Source organism: Xyrauchen texanus, chromosome 43 (genome assembly GCF_025860055.1).
Source record: "Xyrauchen texanus isolate HMW12.3.18 chromosome 43, RBS_HiC_50CHRs, whole genome shotgun sequence".
Classification (NCBI taxonomy): Eukaryota; Metazoa; Chordata; class Actinopteri; order Cypriniformes; family Catostomidae; genus Xyrauchen; species Xyrauchen texanus.
The window spans coordinates 14,298,120-14,316,174 of NC_068318.1; the positions used below are offsets into that span (position 1 = coordinate 14,298,120).

Sequence of the window (18,055 nt, forward strand, 5' to 3'; positions counted from 1 at the left end):
ACCCAGAACACCCTAGCAACTTCCAAGCAAGTGCATGGCAAAACACTTAAAAACCCTCATAACACCTTAGCAACTGCATAGCAACTCAGCATTACAGCGACAAGTTTTGCATCACATTTGTTTTCAAAGAAAACAAACAAAAAAGGTATTTTTCTTGTTTGTTGCTGGTAAAGTGAAGGTCTTTTAGCTTTCAATAATAACACCGTTCCCACTGAGATACAGGAAGATGTGTGATAGAATATAACCCACAGTCAGCAAATATCTTAATGTTGAGGTATTCAAAAAATATTTCAGGAAGTGACAGAGGATGTTCTTCACAGACGTCAGTATTAGTGATGATATCTGAGAGATTTGAATAAGCTCTGAACCAAAACTACATTCCACCTACAAGTCCATAGCACATGGTGGACAAATTACGTGCCATATTTTCTCACTTATTGTTTGCTGTTTGTTTTAACCCTTATACTTCAGAATTACCAATTATAATAGTGATGGTTGCCTTTGAAAATACCAGCAGAGGTTTCTCATTTTTTATCTCTTTATAGCTCAACTGTATGTTATTATTTGTGACCAAACTGCAGTTTAATTCAGTCGAGCTGACCTACACATTTCATACTTAAATTTTAAGTGACTGAAACAAACACTGTTGTAAACCTGTGCACAAGGAAGTTTTTATTTACTTGTTGACATGCATACCTAATCATGTAACTAATAGCAATAGCCAAACAGTTGACCGCTTACAATTACCCGTTTTGGCTGAAAGGCTTTGCATAGCACAACTGGCCACCCATGCAATGGCACCACTACTTTTAGATGTTCGTTGTCATTCATTTCTCTTTATCTTAGGCTATTTGTGTCAAGGCCATTCTCTTACTGAAAATCCTGATCTCTTGAAGATCTTTCAAAATTGCCATATCTGTATAGCCACATACCTTAAAGTCTTGACTACAAACAAGCTGTTGAACATTTCCATTGTGAAAAAAATGCCATTCAGTGAACACGTAATAACCATATGTGTCCAAATCCAAGGCATGCCATCACACTACATTGGGTAAGTTGTCACAATGGAACCTGCCATTAAACAGCCCATTATTAGGGTTTCAGCTAAATTTAAACATTAAAACAATTACAAAACACAACATTCATGAAGCAAAAATGTACACGATAACATACAAAAGTATAAAATCATATCATTGTGTATGCTGTATCAAATATTGTAGTTAATATATTGATTACATTTATGGCATTTTAAACATTTGACAAATTGCCCCAACCTCAAACACTTGTATTGTTGTATTGAGGTTCAAATCTACCTTCATTATCTAGTAGACCCTTGCTAGTGTGGGATATTGTATTCACTTGTGTCTATCGAACTATAGCAAAATATGATATTGCAATTTTAGTTTGAGAATTTAATACTTTAGTCACCTCTTTCAAAAACAATTTATTTAATAACACACACACAAAGTAAAAGCAATTTATTACCAAAGCAATGCATAATAAATCCTTTTCTGTGCAATTTTGAGTGATATCTCACTCATGCAGATTTAGTGTTCAATTAAATATAGTTCATATGTGTATCAGCTGTGCAAACTACTTCATTTAATTACCCACTTTGGCGGAAACATCAAAAAAACGTTTCGCAAATAAAACCCCTGTATCTTTTACTTCAAACATCCAACTATGACTTCAAATTCCTCTGTTCATAGGAGAAAGGAAGTGCATAGAGCTCCCTCTGCTGTCTCACTGACGCTTATTACTGGGTTGGCCATTTTAACCCGGGTGGTTTTACAAACGTGGCCTCGTGCCCACTAGGGCTCTGTCTCCGACTTGTGGGTGTGGCTTACCTGGCATCTTAAACATTTAAAGTAGAATGTGAATGTTATCTTGCACTAACTGTTCATTTACTAGTAATTGTAATGTAGTTCAAGCTTGGAAATACCCATTTTGGCAGAATCTTCCATTTCAATTAGCCATTTTGGCCAAAATTACTTGCTTCACAAGTTCACAGTAACGTTGAATCAGTACCTCTTGTGCCTGGAGCGAAGGGTTCTTAGTTTGAGGACCATGGAAATAGCCAAAACAAGAATATAGACCCCTGATCCCAAATGTCTATTGCAATGCGGCCATCTGCAGGAAGACAGAAACCAAACAGTTAGAGCCCTGTACTGTGCTACAATGACAGATATAGAAACAAATTACAAATGAGAACTATGGGAAATACAGATTCATAAATGAGTTATCTAACAAAAAGTGACAGTTAAAAGACAATATTTTGCATAGATTTTGATTACTCTCCTGAGAATACTCAGTAGGGTATTTGTACATCTCATTACAGTTTGGAGGCATCCATCCTGGCTCACACTGACACTCTTGCTTGTGATTACACACCAATGAGACAAATTTAGACATATGAGGATTCACCCAAAAAAAATGCGTCACGGTATCTCAAACTCGTATGACTCTGCTGTTTGACTTATGCAGAACACAAACAAAAATATTTTGAAGTATGTACTTTATGTACAGCTCCAAAAAGGACACAAAGGCATCAAAATGGTAATCCATATGACCTGAGTGGTTTGATCCATGTTTGTTGAAGTAATACGATTGCTATGGGGGGTAAACAGACCAAACTTTACGTTTTTAAGAACACCTTGTAAATCCTAAAGCACCTCATCCTTCAGAATATCTTTGTTTGTGTTCCGCATCAGACACTGTAAAACTAGATATCACTACAGTGGTTGTACCCATCTTTCTTTGCTGTGTAATTAATGACACTATGCTAGCTCATTACTTGCTATCTCCCACACAAGCGATATTGTGATACAAAATGAAGACCAAATGCAATATTGACCCTTTTTACTTTCTTAATATCTTATTGGGTATGTTTCATCAGTGCATGTTTTTTATTTTAAATATGTATCTTCATAGTCTTTTATCTAAATGTATTAACTTGCGCTGCCTTTAAAACAACTATCCTTTTCGGCTGACATCACATATCCCTCTTACATTTCGACCAATCCCCTTTATTCTGTTATGAAACTACGCCTTGTAATGAACTAATAAAATGTTAATGGTTAAAATGTTGCATAGTTGACAACTAACAACTGTCTCACACTTTAAATCACTTTTCTGCGGACATATTCAAGGCTGTTTGGGTTTTTAGCCAATCTTTGCACAATCCAATCAAATCCCGATGAGTAAAAGTTTAAAAAACAGATCAGTTTAATTTAAGCCCTACAAGCATATTTGGTTTCACTTGGAAATGCATCACTGTACAGAACAAAATGATCTTCCATTGTGCCTTGAAGGTCGGTGGACTGCTTATATAATGTATTGAGGAACCATTCTTACTGCATGTCCATTGCAAGTGCTGTTCTGCTCTCCATACACTGCCCTCAATGGCAAACATTCACTGTTGTTACAAACCTAGATCCATACAACACACTGTGAGTCTGAGATGACCGATAAAAGGTCCTTGTAAAATGTTTTGAGGCCTATACCATTGTGTCCTTAACATTAAGCAGCACAAATGAGTGGCCAACAGGGAGTCTGCTGAATGAACTTTTCTCACCAAACCGTCTCCACACTTTGTCCCAGTTAAGACCTGCCCATAATCTGTAGTCGCTGTAAATTGTAGTCTTGCATGACACAATAGCGACATTGTGTCCAAATAATGGATCTTCCTTGCCATTAGAGCAGAATGGTTTCCCAAACATCACATCCCTATGGTGTAAAAATATGGTGGACAGTGATATATAGAGAAGGGGTTCATTCATGTTTTTTCTTGACAAAGTAACATTGATCACCATATTTTTGCTGGCACCCTAAGTATTCCTCTGGTGTCTGGTACTTGCAGTGTGGCAGTGTGTGTGCCTTCAGCATTCAGACTGTAGCAGGAATCCATGGCAACCACAGCAGCTGAAAGAATCCAATCAAATATAAGCTTACCTATTCTAAGCATCTGTTCATCATTTACTGCAACCTTGCAAAGTCTGAACCTTGAGTCAGATGCTATATTTTGCAAAGAAATTGGCCTTTTATTCTGACATGTCCCAACCAGGTCAATTTCCAGTAATATGTAATTTCTGTTCACACTTTAAGTGAAAATGCTGACAAAATCAATAAAATGTTTCATTTGGTGTGGGTATTTGGACCAACGAGATGCTGTGGACAGGGCTACTCAATGTGCCACAAAAAAATAAAAATAATGATCTATAATGTGTTTTGTCACAGTATTGGCTGGTTAAGACTTGGTGTAACAGTGGAGGTTTCATACACTCAATAACAGTACGTCCTCACCAAGGATGATGCCACATGTTTCCAACAATTTGTTGTTTCATTTTTTTGTCCACCCTCAAAGCAAAAATGCTAAACACAACAAAATCGCAGCCAATCCAGACATGTCTGAAATGTAATATATGGGTGTTTCTTTAACTTCAGGCATTTTGAGCACCGTGGACTTAAAGTAGTTTTTACTTTGATTTCTTTAAACATCACTTTTAATAAATAAATAAATAAAAGTCTAGTCTTACTAGTTAGTCGTCTAAAGTTTTGTTCTTAACTTTTTCAGTCAGTTGCATAAAAAACTAAGATCGGGCTATTTAAAGACCAAAATGTAAGATGGCAAACTCTAAGGATAACTTCTGTTTACATTCTATGTCGCATTTATGGAACAGCTGAGCCAGTGGGGGCTTCATTTGAGACTTTTTAGAAGACTTTTACTTCTACGATGGTAAGAACATTTCTTGTGCTTTTCTTATTTGGGTTCTAATCACAAAATGTTTTTATTAGAATCCATTTTCAAGCATTGTATTCTTCACAAAAGCAAACATTTTCAGCAAAGGAAAACTATGTAGAGCGCCCACTGTAGAAGAAACACCCATACATCTATGTTTCCGAATAAAATCAATATTACAGACAGACATGCAAAATAAAGTAGCTAGAGTAGCTGTGCAGTGCATCAAAAACAAATCAACTTCTAGTTTAGATCGCTCCCATTGATTTTGTCAATTACTGTACTGTAGACGTGAGTAACCAAAATAGTTTTTTAATAGTTTTATGATGAATGCAAGCATGCATGATTGTTGTTGTCACCAAGGCTACAGGTGCACATGTGTAAAATAAAATGTGATTAGAATTTGAAGTGCTATTAATACAGTAGGCTACGAATCTGAAAATGGCAATATATGCTGAACACTTGTATGCTGAATATAAGTGTTCATAAATGTTTTAACAGATTTATTGCACGTCTTTTTTAACATTGGACACGTTTTCTTGCATTGTCTGTGGCAGAAAAATGTAATACAAAAATAAATAGGGGTCTTCCAACACCCACATGTTTCACCTAAATGTATGGTAGTTTTGTGTTTAATTCTTGTTTTAGTTTTTTTGCTTGCTAACGGCGTATTCAGTTATTGTGCACTACGTCCCAGCAGTATTTGGGCAAGTCACACTCACCTGTACTGTTCCTGCACTCTCTGGAGAATGGCAGTAGCTATAAATCAAATTGCACATGAGACACATCGCGACAGCTGTACGTCAAGAACATGCAGTGCTGAATAAATAATTGAGTCACATGATAGGTGTGAATTAGTTCTAAAGGTAGATCTAAATTTACATGACACATAACACAGTATAACGCTTTATTGCACTTCTTTGATAAGCGTAATTGAAATGGCAACAGAAAGATATGTTCTTACAAGATTTGCCTAGAAGACACATGTGAGTAATGTGACACTGCAGTTTAAAACAGACCAAAATAATTAATTAAAATATGGTTAACAAAGGAGGGTGATAGTGTGCAATGAGTGATTAATTCTCCCTCTTCCTCCTCCTCTTCTTCCTCCCTCCAATGGATGATTCAAATAGTCCTAGTCTGTTTACATGGCAGTCACAAATTGCATGCTGCATAATGGCAGTCAGGCTACAAGTGCACAGTAGGGCTGGGCGATGTGAAAGAAATATATCATGATAAAACAAAAATTATGTTTCTGGTAATTTTGACTTGATTCTCAAAATATTACGACTTTAATCTCATAATGCTATGACTTTATTCTCGTCAGTTTTACTTCATTATCGAAATATTTAATCTCATAGTGATATGACTTTATTCTCAATATATTATTAATTTATTCACAAAGTCTTAGAATTAATTTATTTTCCTCATGGCACTAAAACGGTATCATAGTTGCGCATTCATGAGTCCATGAGAGAAGCTTTTTCACAGTGGCATACGTTCATGCGAGAACTTGCGACTGAAATTGCTTGTATTTTGGGTATTTTCTCACCAAGATTTGAAATTTGATGTACAACTTGCATGGACTACTTGACACATTTTTTGTATTTTTTTTTTAACTATTCCTTTGGTTAACTAAACTGCCTGGCCAAAAAAATGCATTAATTAATTAAAAACTCCCAATATTTAGTTGGACCTCCATTAGCTTTGATTACGGCACACATTTGTTGTGGCATTGTTTTGACAACCTTATGCAACATAGGCTTAAATTGCTTTGGATTATACTGCTGGCCAGTACCTGAGAGAGGGCGCCATGATGCAGGTACTAGGAGAGCAGGAGCACTGTGGGATCTCGTCAAGCTCCATACCCAACTTGTGACCCAGCTTGTGGGATGAAACCACCCAAACCAGAGCCGCAATGGAAGCATAATCCTGAAAAAGAGGTAATAAGCATCATTGCTTTGCTTTTAGCATGATACCCACTTCACAGCAGGTTCTTCTTACACCATAAGAAGAAATAACTAGTAATTATAAGTTTTAAACTCTGAATTCTATGAGAGCTCCAACAGATTTCTGTTTGATATACCATGTGGCATTATGCCTGGAGATTTTTTTGTGTGTGTTCTGAAACATTTTGCAAGAACATACAGTATAGGGGTGAATTTATGAATTGATAAACATTTTGATGTTATTAACAACAAAGACATTTTGGCGTTATAAGTGTTGCCATAGAAACTTATGAGGACGTGGATAGCTCCAGTAGAATCTATGAGTTCCATCTTGTGATTGCAGTAATTATGACATGATGTGAACGCACTATTAAATATACATTTACAGCTTTCTGGAATACTTGATTCTGATAGGACAACAGTGGCATTCTGCGGTCAAATACTTTTTGTATAATGACAGCTAAACTGTATAATTAATTGTATCAGACAAACAGTTTCCTGCATAGCAGTGGTAGTTTCATGTCTGTTGTATCGCATCATGGACTCTTTCTTCTTGCATTATGAAATAGTTTCAACCAAATATTTCATATACATTTATTTGTTTATTTATTTGGTAAGTAGTCATATAATGAGTGGGATAATGTGCAGTGATAAACAATCAACCTTTGTGATAGTGTGTTTACATGCACACCAATATGCTGATCTTCCTAAAATCAGCCTTTTAAAAAAAAAATCAAACAATGCAAAAAAAAAAAAAAAAACACATGGTTAAATTAGATTTGAAATAATATGAATATTCTTTGATGTTAAAGCTTAAATGCACATACAATAGGCACAACACGTTTGTTGTTTACATGACCAAACCCGTTGTTGGCTTAAGCATAATTGGTTGAAGTTTGTGCATGTAAACACACTTACTTATTGGCAAACATTATCTCTTTAATTGTTTCAAGTGACTTATTGCTAATAACTGAGCTAAATTAAACCATAAATATAAAGTAGTACCCTAATGAGGGCTGAGGACATGCCACACAGATTTCTAACAGATGCCAAGAAAAGATCAAATACAAGTTTGTATAAGAAAATGTATCGGACACAAACACGTCTATTAGAATCTATAGCCAACTCATGAAATCAGCTAAGCGTTGTCATGCATGCTTGTTTTCCCCAATGCGGTATTTTTCCACTGGGTAAAGGAAGAGTTTTGGATGCACTGGAAACTACTTGAATTTGATCTTTATCCATCCATATCTCCAACCCCACCAGAACCACAAATGTGTTTAGTTGCCTGTAAACCTGCAGACAGTAAAAAATAGTGATAATACAAATAATTTAGAACTCTATGTCATCGTCTACAACACGCACGGTACGTCTTTGTTTACAGTTTATCTCAAATCTTGGCTGAAGTTCAACTTCCATTGTTTTATATTTGCCTTTACTTAAGCGAATCATAAGTAATAAATGGTAGTGCATGCACTCCTTGCAATGACAACGTTTGCCTGTGTTTATCCTTTAAGTATTGGGCAAATACTGTGGGTACACCAGGACAGGGACGGATTATGACCTGCAAAAGCTCTGGGGACAGTTATCTCCAAGGGTCCCCCTCCAAAATGGATTTCAAAGCCCAAAAGTTGTATTGGGGTTCATTTTCATGGCCAAAAGTTGTTGAGCAGGGGTGGTTTTGTTTTCATTGTTGATGTGTTTTCTAGCAGGGGAATCGCCAAACTGGATCACGCAACCTTAAAGCCCAGGACCCCCCCGGGCAGTCAAGGGCCCCTGGGCACTGGCCTCATTAGCCCTGTCGGAAAACCATCTCTGCACCAGGGTATTTGGAAAATCACTCACCATGTTTACGAAGTTGATCATCACAAGCATCATTGTCCTGATACTGCTATTTATTTACAATAAATCTTACTATTATTACAATTATGGTAAATAATGTATATTAGGGGACTATAAGACACTTTTATATGGCCAGTTTTTTTTTTTTTTTATTGCAGATACCATAGATTTTTTTTTTAGAAACCATAATTACATCTAACCATGGTAATGAGGAGCATGGTTTTTCATATGATTACCATAATCTAAATTATAAATTATAATTCCAATGAACTTTAATGGAAAAAGTTAATTCAATAATTAAGAGCCTGATAAAAGATTGATATCAGTATAGAAGTCCTTCTGTCAGAATGTTTGAACATAGCCCTTCATAAATTAGGTGTTAATTAACTTTTTACAGATTTTTAAGTTAGGTCGTAACACTTGCATTCAAACTCAATGCTTTACTGTCAAATGTGCATATCTACATGACAAAATATGCAATATTAATATTGCTAACTGTATTTGCGATTCAATAATTGTCATATACCAATATACCATTTTTGTTGTTGTTTTGTCCCAGTCCAGCCCTGAAATTGTCATCATTTACCCAATCCCATGATGTTTTAACCCATATTCGTTCTTCCCTGGAAAATAAGTCAAACTTGAACCTTAAAAAAAGGAACAAGAAAGTGTTATTTTAGAAAGCAACAGAAAATATTAGCAAGCTGAAAAAAGCAATGATGACTAAGTCTTCAAATGCCTTTGCAGACGTTTGAGTGATTGTTTACTTTCTCTGGAAAAATGAAAACGAAGTCTACAAAGTAGGTCAAGTCTTTTTGTTTGAGACTGATGCAAATATAAATTGTATACATGTGGTAAAGGTGACTCAGAGGTATTTATGTTGTAAGGGGACAAGAAACGTGAATTGATAAATTGCATATATGAATCTACTTTTCATCTAAATAAGTACTTGTGACAAACTATTTTGTATTTGTAAACAACCCATATTTTTAGAATACATTATGTTTCATAACCACTAGGCAGCATGTTTTAATGCAAATGTTTAAATGTCCACATAGATTTTCTGTACATGCACCGTTTCAGTGAATGTCATTGTGTAGACTACAAATTGTATATGTTCAGCATCAACCGTATTCAGTGCCAATTTTGTCTAAAATTGTTAACTGATGTGCAGATGTATGTTCTTTTCCACCACTAGAGTGCGCTGTTCTCAAATCACTATCTAGTACTTACTGACAGCAGTGTCATATCACACAGCAGTTCACTTCAAATGAATTGATTTTTGCTATGACTGTTGCTCTGTGAGTTGAAGTTCATATCCATTCAGCTAGACTCAAACTATCTTGTGACAAAGTGTGTAAATATGCAAAATCAATGCATTTACCAAATGAAATGTTGATCATTTTAATGGTGCAGATTTTCTTTCGATGGAAGATTTTGGGAGACAGTGAATTCTCACAGCATTCCTATCCCATATTTGTCATACAATTCTATATTACACTAGGGTAGGCTATACAGAGGAACTTAGATGTTTGCTTGCTCTGCAATGTGTGGCAAAAACTACTACACTCATAAAAGCCAAGCATTCATTGTATGATCCCCTTGCCTTGGCACATGTGTTATAATGCATCAGACATGCAAGCATGGCATACGTCATGCACTACAGTACATCAGTGCTTATTTTTGGACATTGTCATAAACTAAAAGAATGCATGTTGTTCCTCAAACCAGCATCCCTGATGAGATCTAATCTACCAATGAAGCACATACGGTACTGTAGCTAATTTACTTCACGCAGTGTATTGTCCTACTGAAGGAAGATGAGTGCTGAAATTTTAAATAACGGAGGTTGTTTACATGAAGATTGAAGTTTTACGTATCTGAGCATCATGCAGCTACTTCCCAGGTGACATAAAACATTAAAATGTTAAACTTGTACAGATGAAATCATCTGCACTGAGCAAGGTGCTCTCACCCTGTGTGTCTCCCTCATCATCAATAAACCAGATGTTATGACAACATACTTTGGGGAGACTGACTGCAACATCTGTAAAGCAAGAAAACTACAAACTTGAGTGATCTGCTACGCTGTAAAAAGTGATGTGCTGTTGTTACATTAATGAGCTACTGCTACCTGAGCTAACCCATAAAAAGTGCTTTTTTTATTAGTCAGGTTGATTCAGTAATTTTAAGTGCTATTTTTAAGCAGTTCATAGATGTTACAAGCAAAGTTTTTAAAGGTTACCAGACAAAACATTTTTACAGTAGTGATAGACCAACTAGAACCTAATATAGTCTAAATATAAGTTATATTATATTACACAGCACTCTGGAATACTCTATTCTGATTGGTCAATGGCGCCATCTAGTGGTCCGAAATCTCTAAGTAACAACCACACTTCCAAAGAGGGTGGGGTTACTCCAAAAGTGGGCGTGGCTACACCAAAAGGTGTCGTCACTTCCAATCACGTTTAAGATAGTGAAAGGGTTATGTAAGGTGTTCCCTATATCTTTAATGGCGGTTTGGAGCTCCCGCCACCTTTTGGAGCAATGCCTGCAACTATACCCTTCTCGCTCATCTGTTATAGCGAGTAATCTTTCCTGCTTCATGGATCACTGTGCAATCTCTTCAAGTAAGCTAATAAAATCATTTAAACTCCAATCAATGTTTCATTTCCATTTATTTATTTATTTGGTAAGTATTCTTGTTACAAGATGCTTAATGATGAGTCAGATTATTTATGCAATAAATGGGTGGATTTCAGCTGTTCAGCATTTTATTACCTCTCACCTATTAACATTATTTGAATGCAAATCAATATTTAATGTCCAATTATTTATTTAATTGATTAGTAGCCGTGTAATAAGTGGGATAATGTACAGTCAGCAGATTGTTATTGCAACAACAACAAAAAAACCTTCAAGACGCTTCGTGACGGGGTCCTGCTCACCCTGTCTTGGTTTATTTTGCAAAAACAACTGGATGACTATACATTATCCTGCTTATAATATTATACACAACAATTAGTCCGATCCTTGAATCTGATTGAACGAGTGGTGTTCCAAGAGTGCTGATATACAGTCCAACAGCATTGGGAGAATTAACTGTTTGTATTACTTCTGTGCTAATGGCTTTCCCAATAGTTTTGGGGGTTTTGATTTGTTGTTCATTTTTGACTTAATTCACTTATTTGTTCAGTCACCATTTCCAGAGATTGAATATTTACGCCAGTACGTGGCGACAAATGAGCATCTTTTATGTTATGAGTAATTCAAACTTGGACTCAACTGGCTCATTAAAACACGGCTTTTCACCACCGGAACAATGTAAGTCAACGAGAATGATTCATTTACTTGAAAGGTTTGTTCAAAACATTCATTTGTGTGTAAAGCACCAATAGTTGGAATCCAAGAGTCATACAGGAATAAAGTTGTGCTTTTTTTTTTTTAACGGTGTTCTTTTGTTTGCTGAACTGTTGTATAAAAGCAATATCATCACACTTTGTTCCATGTCAGCACAGCTGTGATTTGGCCGGAATAGCTGATATGGAAACAATAGCACGATTGCGAGTGTGATATTACTTCAGTGTTATAGAACAATTATTGATATATTAATTTCATGTTGGTACAGTATTGCCATATCTAGCAATATTCATATAGCATATTCAATAATTGTCTGTAACTGTGTTAAGTTACTGAAATCAACCATACAATTTTAAGGTAGGTGGGATAAAGCTTTAAAACAAGTTTCCTTCATATTCTTTATTAATGAATTCTTAGCTAAACTATTCTTTGCGTCAGAGCTGGAGCTCCCTGAGTGCGTCTTGCTTTAAGAGAGCAGCAGTTGAACTTGGGCGGTAACTTACCGTCATGTATGAAGTCACTTCAATGGGGAATTCTCGGTCACAGAGACAACCCCCTATAATACCGGCTGCTATCTCCAATGCTGCAGTCAGAGATTTCCAACAGCAGACCTCTAACAGACACAGGACGTCTCAAAAACCGTATCCTTCTACAACCATGTCTGCCTACTCGACCTCAAACTCTCGTCCCGCCATGAGCGTCGTCAAGTTCGACACGGCGCACCGCAAGAAAGCGTTGGCGAACATCTTTGAGAACATCAACCAGGACGTTCTGGTGAAACTCTTTGAGAAAGCAGGAGACCTGAAGGCGGTGGAGAGAGCCAAGAGCATCTTCGCGCTCTACCAGGATCCTGAGGACGTGTCCAAAGCGCTCATTGCTCTTCAACAGGACAAGAAAGACAGATTTATGCTTATTACTGGACTTTCGCGCCAGTCGTTCAAGTTTCGTTGAAGATTGTTTGGAAGTTGTGCCGATGTTTGCACAGATCCGGACCATAATCACGTGTGATATTGGGATGTGCTACCCAACGCTGGACTCTGGTGTAGCCTACCTCAAAGGAATTTTATGCTGAACTTGTGCTGGTTTGCTAGTCGAACCATGTCATATTATGAACATCAGAGATAGACGACTGATCTGCGGCTGTAGAAGTGCTGATGCTCCCAGAGAACATCTTAATGTAGACTGATGCAATTGGTGCTACTGCATAGAGACTATGAAAAGAATCAGCATTGTCTGTTTTCCATTGTTGACTTTAAATAAACTGTTTTGAATACTTGATTGAATATTTTTTCTGAGTTGAATTTGAGGTTTATACAGTCCATTTCTTGTTGATACTAACTTGATAAAAATATTAAGTTCTGTCACATAGAACTGTGTGATCTTGATAAAGACTGAAAAAAAAACCAAGTTGTGTACACTCTGTACTTTAAGTAGCTACATAGGGTTGTCATTTATCAAAGGAATATTCCAGGTCCAATACAAGTTAAGCTCAATCGACAGCATTTGTGTCATAAAGTTAATTACCACAAAAATAATTTTGACTTGCCAATACATTTCATACATACAGTGAGGCACTTACAATGAAAGTGAATGGGGCCAGTGTTTGGATGGTTTGAAGGCAGAAATATGAGACTTATAATTTAATAAAAGCACTTATTAATTCTTCTATTAAAATAAAACCTGTAAAGTCATCGTTTTAGGGTTCCGTTGCATTACTTCATGGACTGGCCCTCATTCAATGTGGATTAAGGATTTTTTTGTTTTGTTTTTTAAGAAAACAAGGGACTTATTTATAAGGGAATATTTTTTTTTTATTATTGATTTTCTCTCAAAACAATTGAACAGCAACAAAACTACTTTTTGACAGTTTGTCACTGCACAGCAAAGGTTTCCTGATCCATGAGATCATTGCGCGTAATGTCTAAAGGTTTATTGTATCTAATATTTAATTATTTGTAATATTTAATAATATTTTTGTAAATTTTGCAAATGTATGTAGCTAATTATATTAATTATTTATTTAACTTTATTATTAAATTATTCTGCAATTTATTATTTAAATTGTATTTATAATTTATTTTGAGACAAAATACTTATTTGTTGTTTTCTGTTTTGTTCAAGGTGATTAAATCAAAGTTTTTTCAATAGCCATCCAATATGTGAAAGGAACCATTTGCATCTGTTCTCACAGTGCGGCTATTTGCACTCAAATTGTCTGTTGAAAACATTGAAATTGAAGACAAACTACACCCTTTTGTGTTGCTTCAGTGGGGTGGGGTGTAAAGTTGCTGTGGATGTGTTTTTCTCGCATGGACGACCTGGGTTTGATTTCCATTTTTCCCCCAGTTTTCCCCATCCTGTTTCCTGTCTCCACTCTTAATATTTCCTTGACTGCTACTAAAAATAAATAAAATAAAGATATATATAAAGGTTGATAACTCTCAGTGATTTGGTCACAGTAAAGGTCGAGGAGTTGAGAAGGTTTGATCACAATTTGAATGAATGTTACATTTATACAGTGCTTTTCTAACACTTCACTCAAAGCACTTTACACAGTGAACAGAGGACTCTCCTCAACCACCACCAGTGTGCAGCATCAACCTGGATGGTGTGACAGCAGCAAGTGCACCAGTAGCTTACTACACACCAGCTATTGTTGGAGAGGAGAGAGTAGAGTGATATAGCCAATTCATGGATGGGGATTATTAGGAAGCCATGATTGATAAAAGCCAATAAGGGGGAATTTAGCCAGGACACCGGGGTTACACCCCTACTCTTTTTTTTTTTAGAAGTGTTCTGAGATTTTTAATGACCACAGAGAGTCAGTACCTTTGTTTAATGTCTCAACCGAAGGATGGTGCCTTTAAACAGTAAAGTGTCCCCATCACTATATTGGGGCATTAAGACCCAAACAGGCCACAAGATGAGCATCCCCTGCTGGCCTCCCTAATACCTCTTCCAGCAGCAAACTTAGTTTCCCCCAGGAGGTCTACCATCCAGGTACTAACCAGGCTCAACTCTGCTTAACTTCAGTGGGAAACGGGTTTTGAGCTACAGGGTGATATGGTCATTGGTTTCATTATAGTAATATTGTAGTAACCATATTTTTTTGGCGGAATTCATAGTTTTAATGCAATTAACCATGGAGTTTCTACAGTAATATGGTAAGGAATACGGTTAATATAGTAACCATGTTTTAATTTTGTTGTTACTATGATTTTACTAGAAAAATACCATGTGATATTATGGTTACTATAGTTAAACCATGGTTAATTTTTATAAGGTAATATTAAGTTTAGGGGTAGGGGTTTCTGTGGGTAGGGGTTTCTAGGCATGACACATCTAGATGTGTTTTTGTTCATGTTTTCTGTTAATGTCTTTTATTTTGAAAAGTTGTTCCATGTGATGTCACAGCAACACCAGTGTCTGCTCCCTGCCGTGTCACAGAAACACCAGAGTCTGCTCCCTGCCATGTCACAGCAACACCAGTGTCGGCTCCCTGCCATGTCACAGCAACACCAGAGTCTGCTCCCTGCCATGTCACAGCAACGCCAGAGTCTGCTCCCTGCCATGTCACAGCAACACCAGAGTCTGCTCCCTGCCATGTCACAGCAACGCCAGAGTCTGCTCCCTGCCATGTCACAGCAACACCAGAGTCTGCTCCCTGCCATGTCACAGCAACGCCAGAGTCTGCTCCCTGCCATGTCACAGCAACACCAGTGTCTGCTCCCTGTCATGGCACAGCAACGCCAGAGTATGCTTCATGTCACATCACAGCAACGCCACAGTCTGCTCCCTGCCATGTCAAAGCAACACCAGAGAGTGCTTAATGCCATGTCTCAGCCATACTTCAGTCTGCTCCATGCCCTGTCACAAGCAAGCCTCTGCTCCACGGCCCAGGCCCACCCCTCCTCAACGAGCCAGTGCCCACGCCTGTCACGGCCAACGAGCCAGCGTCCACGCCTGCCACAGCTAACCCCCCCAGCTCCCTCTTGAACTTTGTGTGTGTGGGGGGATGTCACGTTGTCCCTGCCTTGTCATGTGATTCCCTTTTTCCATGTCAAGTCATGTGACCATCCTGTTTCCCTCATGTTCATTGTGTCTGTTCATTGTGTTGGTTCATATTCTTGTTATCGGTTCTATTATGTCATTGGTTTATGCTCATTGTCTTGTTATCTTGGTTAGAGTTCTGTTTGTTCATTGGTTTATGTTTCCCATGTCCATGTATTTAAGTCTTATGTTTCCATTTTATCAGGGTTAGGTATTGTTTGTATATTTGTTTGTGTTGGCATGCTTAGGTAAAGTCAAGTCCATGTTCATGCTCATGCTCATGTTTGTGTTTAGTGTCAAGTCAAGTTTGTTTGGACTAATGTTTCATGTAATAAACTGCACTTGGGTAATACACTTCATCATCATCATCGGTTGCTACCTGTCATTGCTTGCCAGCCTACGTTACACATATGTGTATCCTCAGTGTAGACTCTGCCTATTATTTGTGGTAAAAAGCTCCCCTGTTGCAGGGGCTAAAATCCCTCATAAAACACACTGTAGTGTGGGGGGAATAGATTTGTTGATGAAGAATGTTCAAAGTGGGCTCACATTGACTGGTCCAATTACAATGGAGATGAATTTGTTTATAAAATACTTAGATGTTATGAAATGCCAAATGTGTTTGAAATTAACAGGAAATGGTACACCCTTTTCTGAAGTGGTTATTTTGAATAGCATTATCTTAACTTGTTACTCAAAAAAAACATCTTGCTGTTTCAAAAGTATTTGCATAAGCCAGTATTATTTTTATGGTCAGAGGAGACTTTCTGATGCTAGAAATCATTTCTGCCAATCGATACATGCTGAATCAGCAATGTCACAACATGTCATGGAACTAAACGTGTCTGTTCACTGAGATAAGAGCGTGTTTAACCGATATTGCCTGAGCGAGAGTCAGTTACATCTAGTTTAATAAAGTCCTCATGCTCTTAAATGTGGGTGTCATATGGGATCAGACATATGAAGTTGTTTTTAAAAAGGATAAATTACAAATGACCAGTTTCCAAATCATGAATGATTGCAAATTTAAGCAAAATTGTTTTTTCATAGGAATAAAACTATAATTTAGAGATGGATTGACGTGTTTTCACAAGTCCCAATATCAAATTATTGTTTATCTTCAGTAGTAGTAACTATGGTGGCAGTTGTAGTCAAACAAAGTATCGCATTAACTTAAATGTAGTCCAACTGTCTAAACTCATTTGTTATTAATCACATTTTTCTTCTTTTTGTTTTCCTTTTTCCAGTCTTTGCCACATAGAAGTTACTGGTTCTGAACCTGAAAACAGATTTTTCAGGCCTGTGTTATTTTCATCACCACAGAGCCAGTGAGGGCCTACAATATGTCGGTAAGAGTTCTTCTTATAATAATAGTAATGATTAATTTAGTTGTTTTGGGGGTGTTTTTCCTTTTTCTTTTTTGCATGCAGAGAAAACATGGAAACATGTCCCAAAGATTGACTATGTTGGAACATTATTCATACTTTTGGTCTTGTCTGACTGACTACAGAGTGTTCTGCTTTTATAGAGTAAAGCAGGAAAAAAAAATCAAGTTTACATGATAATTTATTTAGTCAGTCACTTTTTTTTACTGATTAAAAGTTAAAGAGAATCACAAAGTAAAAGTGTGAAACAGTCCATCTGAACTCCTTCAACAAGACGTGTTATGGTAAAAGTGTCCCTCCCACCGTGTGTACTCTGTAAGGTCAGAGTAGGCCATGATAAACAGCTGAACTATGTCATGCCTTCTGCTGATTAAAGTTCAGCTCGGAATATCTCACTAAATATATCTTGCCCGGCAAGCTCGCTGAATACTGAGCTGGAAGACCAAGGTGTGCTGCCAGAAAAATACTGGGGTTATCATGTTTGGATCATGCATTTGTACGTCTGGTTCTAGACTTCTGTGTTCAAACATATTTTTGCTGTTGTTGCTGTTGTTTTTGACTCACATCTTCAATATTTGGACATGCAAAGTATGGCACGTTTGGACATTGTGGCCATACTTTGAAAAGGCCAAAATCGAAATAAAACTACTAGAGACATATTGAGATTAAAATTGAGGTACAAGTGTTTGGGCAAAAACAAACAAGTGATATTTCACCCAAAAGAAAAC

The 18,055-nt window shown here is 37.0% G+C and overlaps 1 protein-coding gene across 1 annotated transcript; it reads left to right on the forward strand.

The window, feature by feature from the left end:
- Positions 1–12,434: 12,434 nt before the first annotated feature.
- On the forward strand, positions 12,435–13,158 carry LOC127635850 (transcriptional and immune response regulator-like). Its single transcript, XM_052116095.1, has one exon. The coding sequence runs from the start codon at positions 12,550–12,552 to the stop codon at positions 12,841–12,843; it is 294 nt and encodes a 97-aa protein (XP_051972055.1). The 5' UTR covers positions 12,435–12,549; the 3' UTR covers positions 12,844–13,158.
- The last annotated feature ends 4,897 nt before the right edge of the window (positions 13,159–18,055 follow it).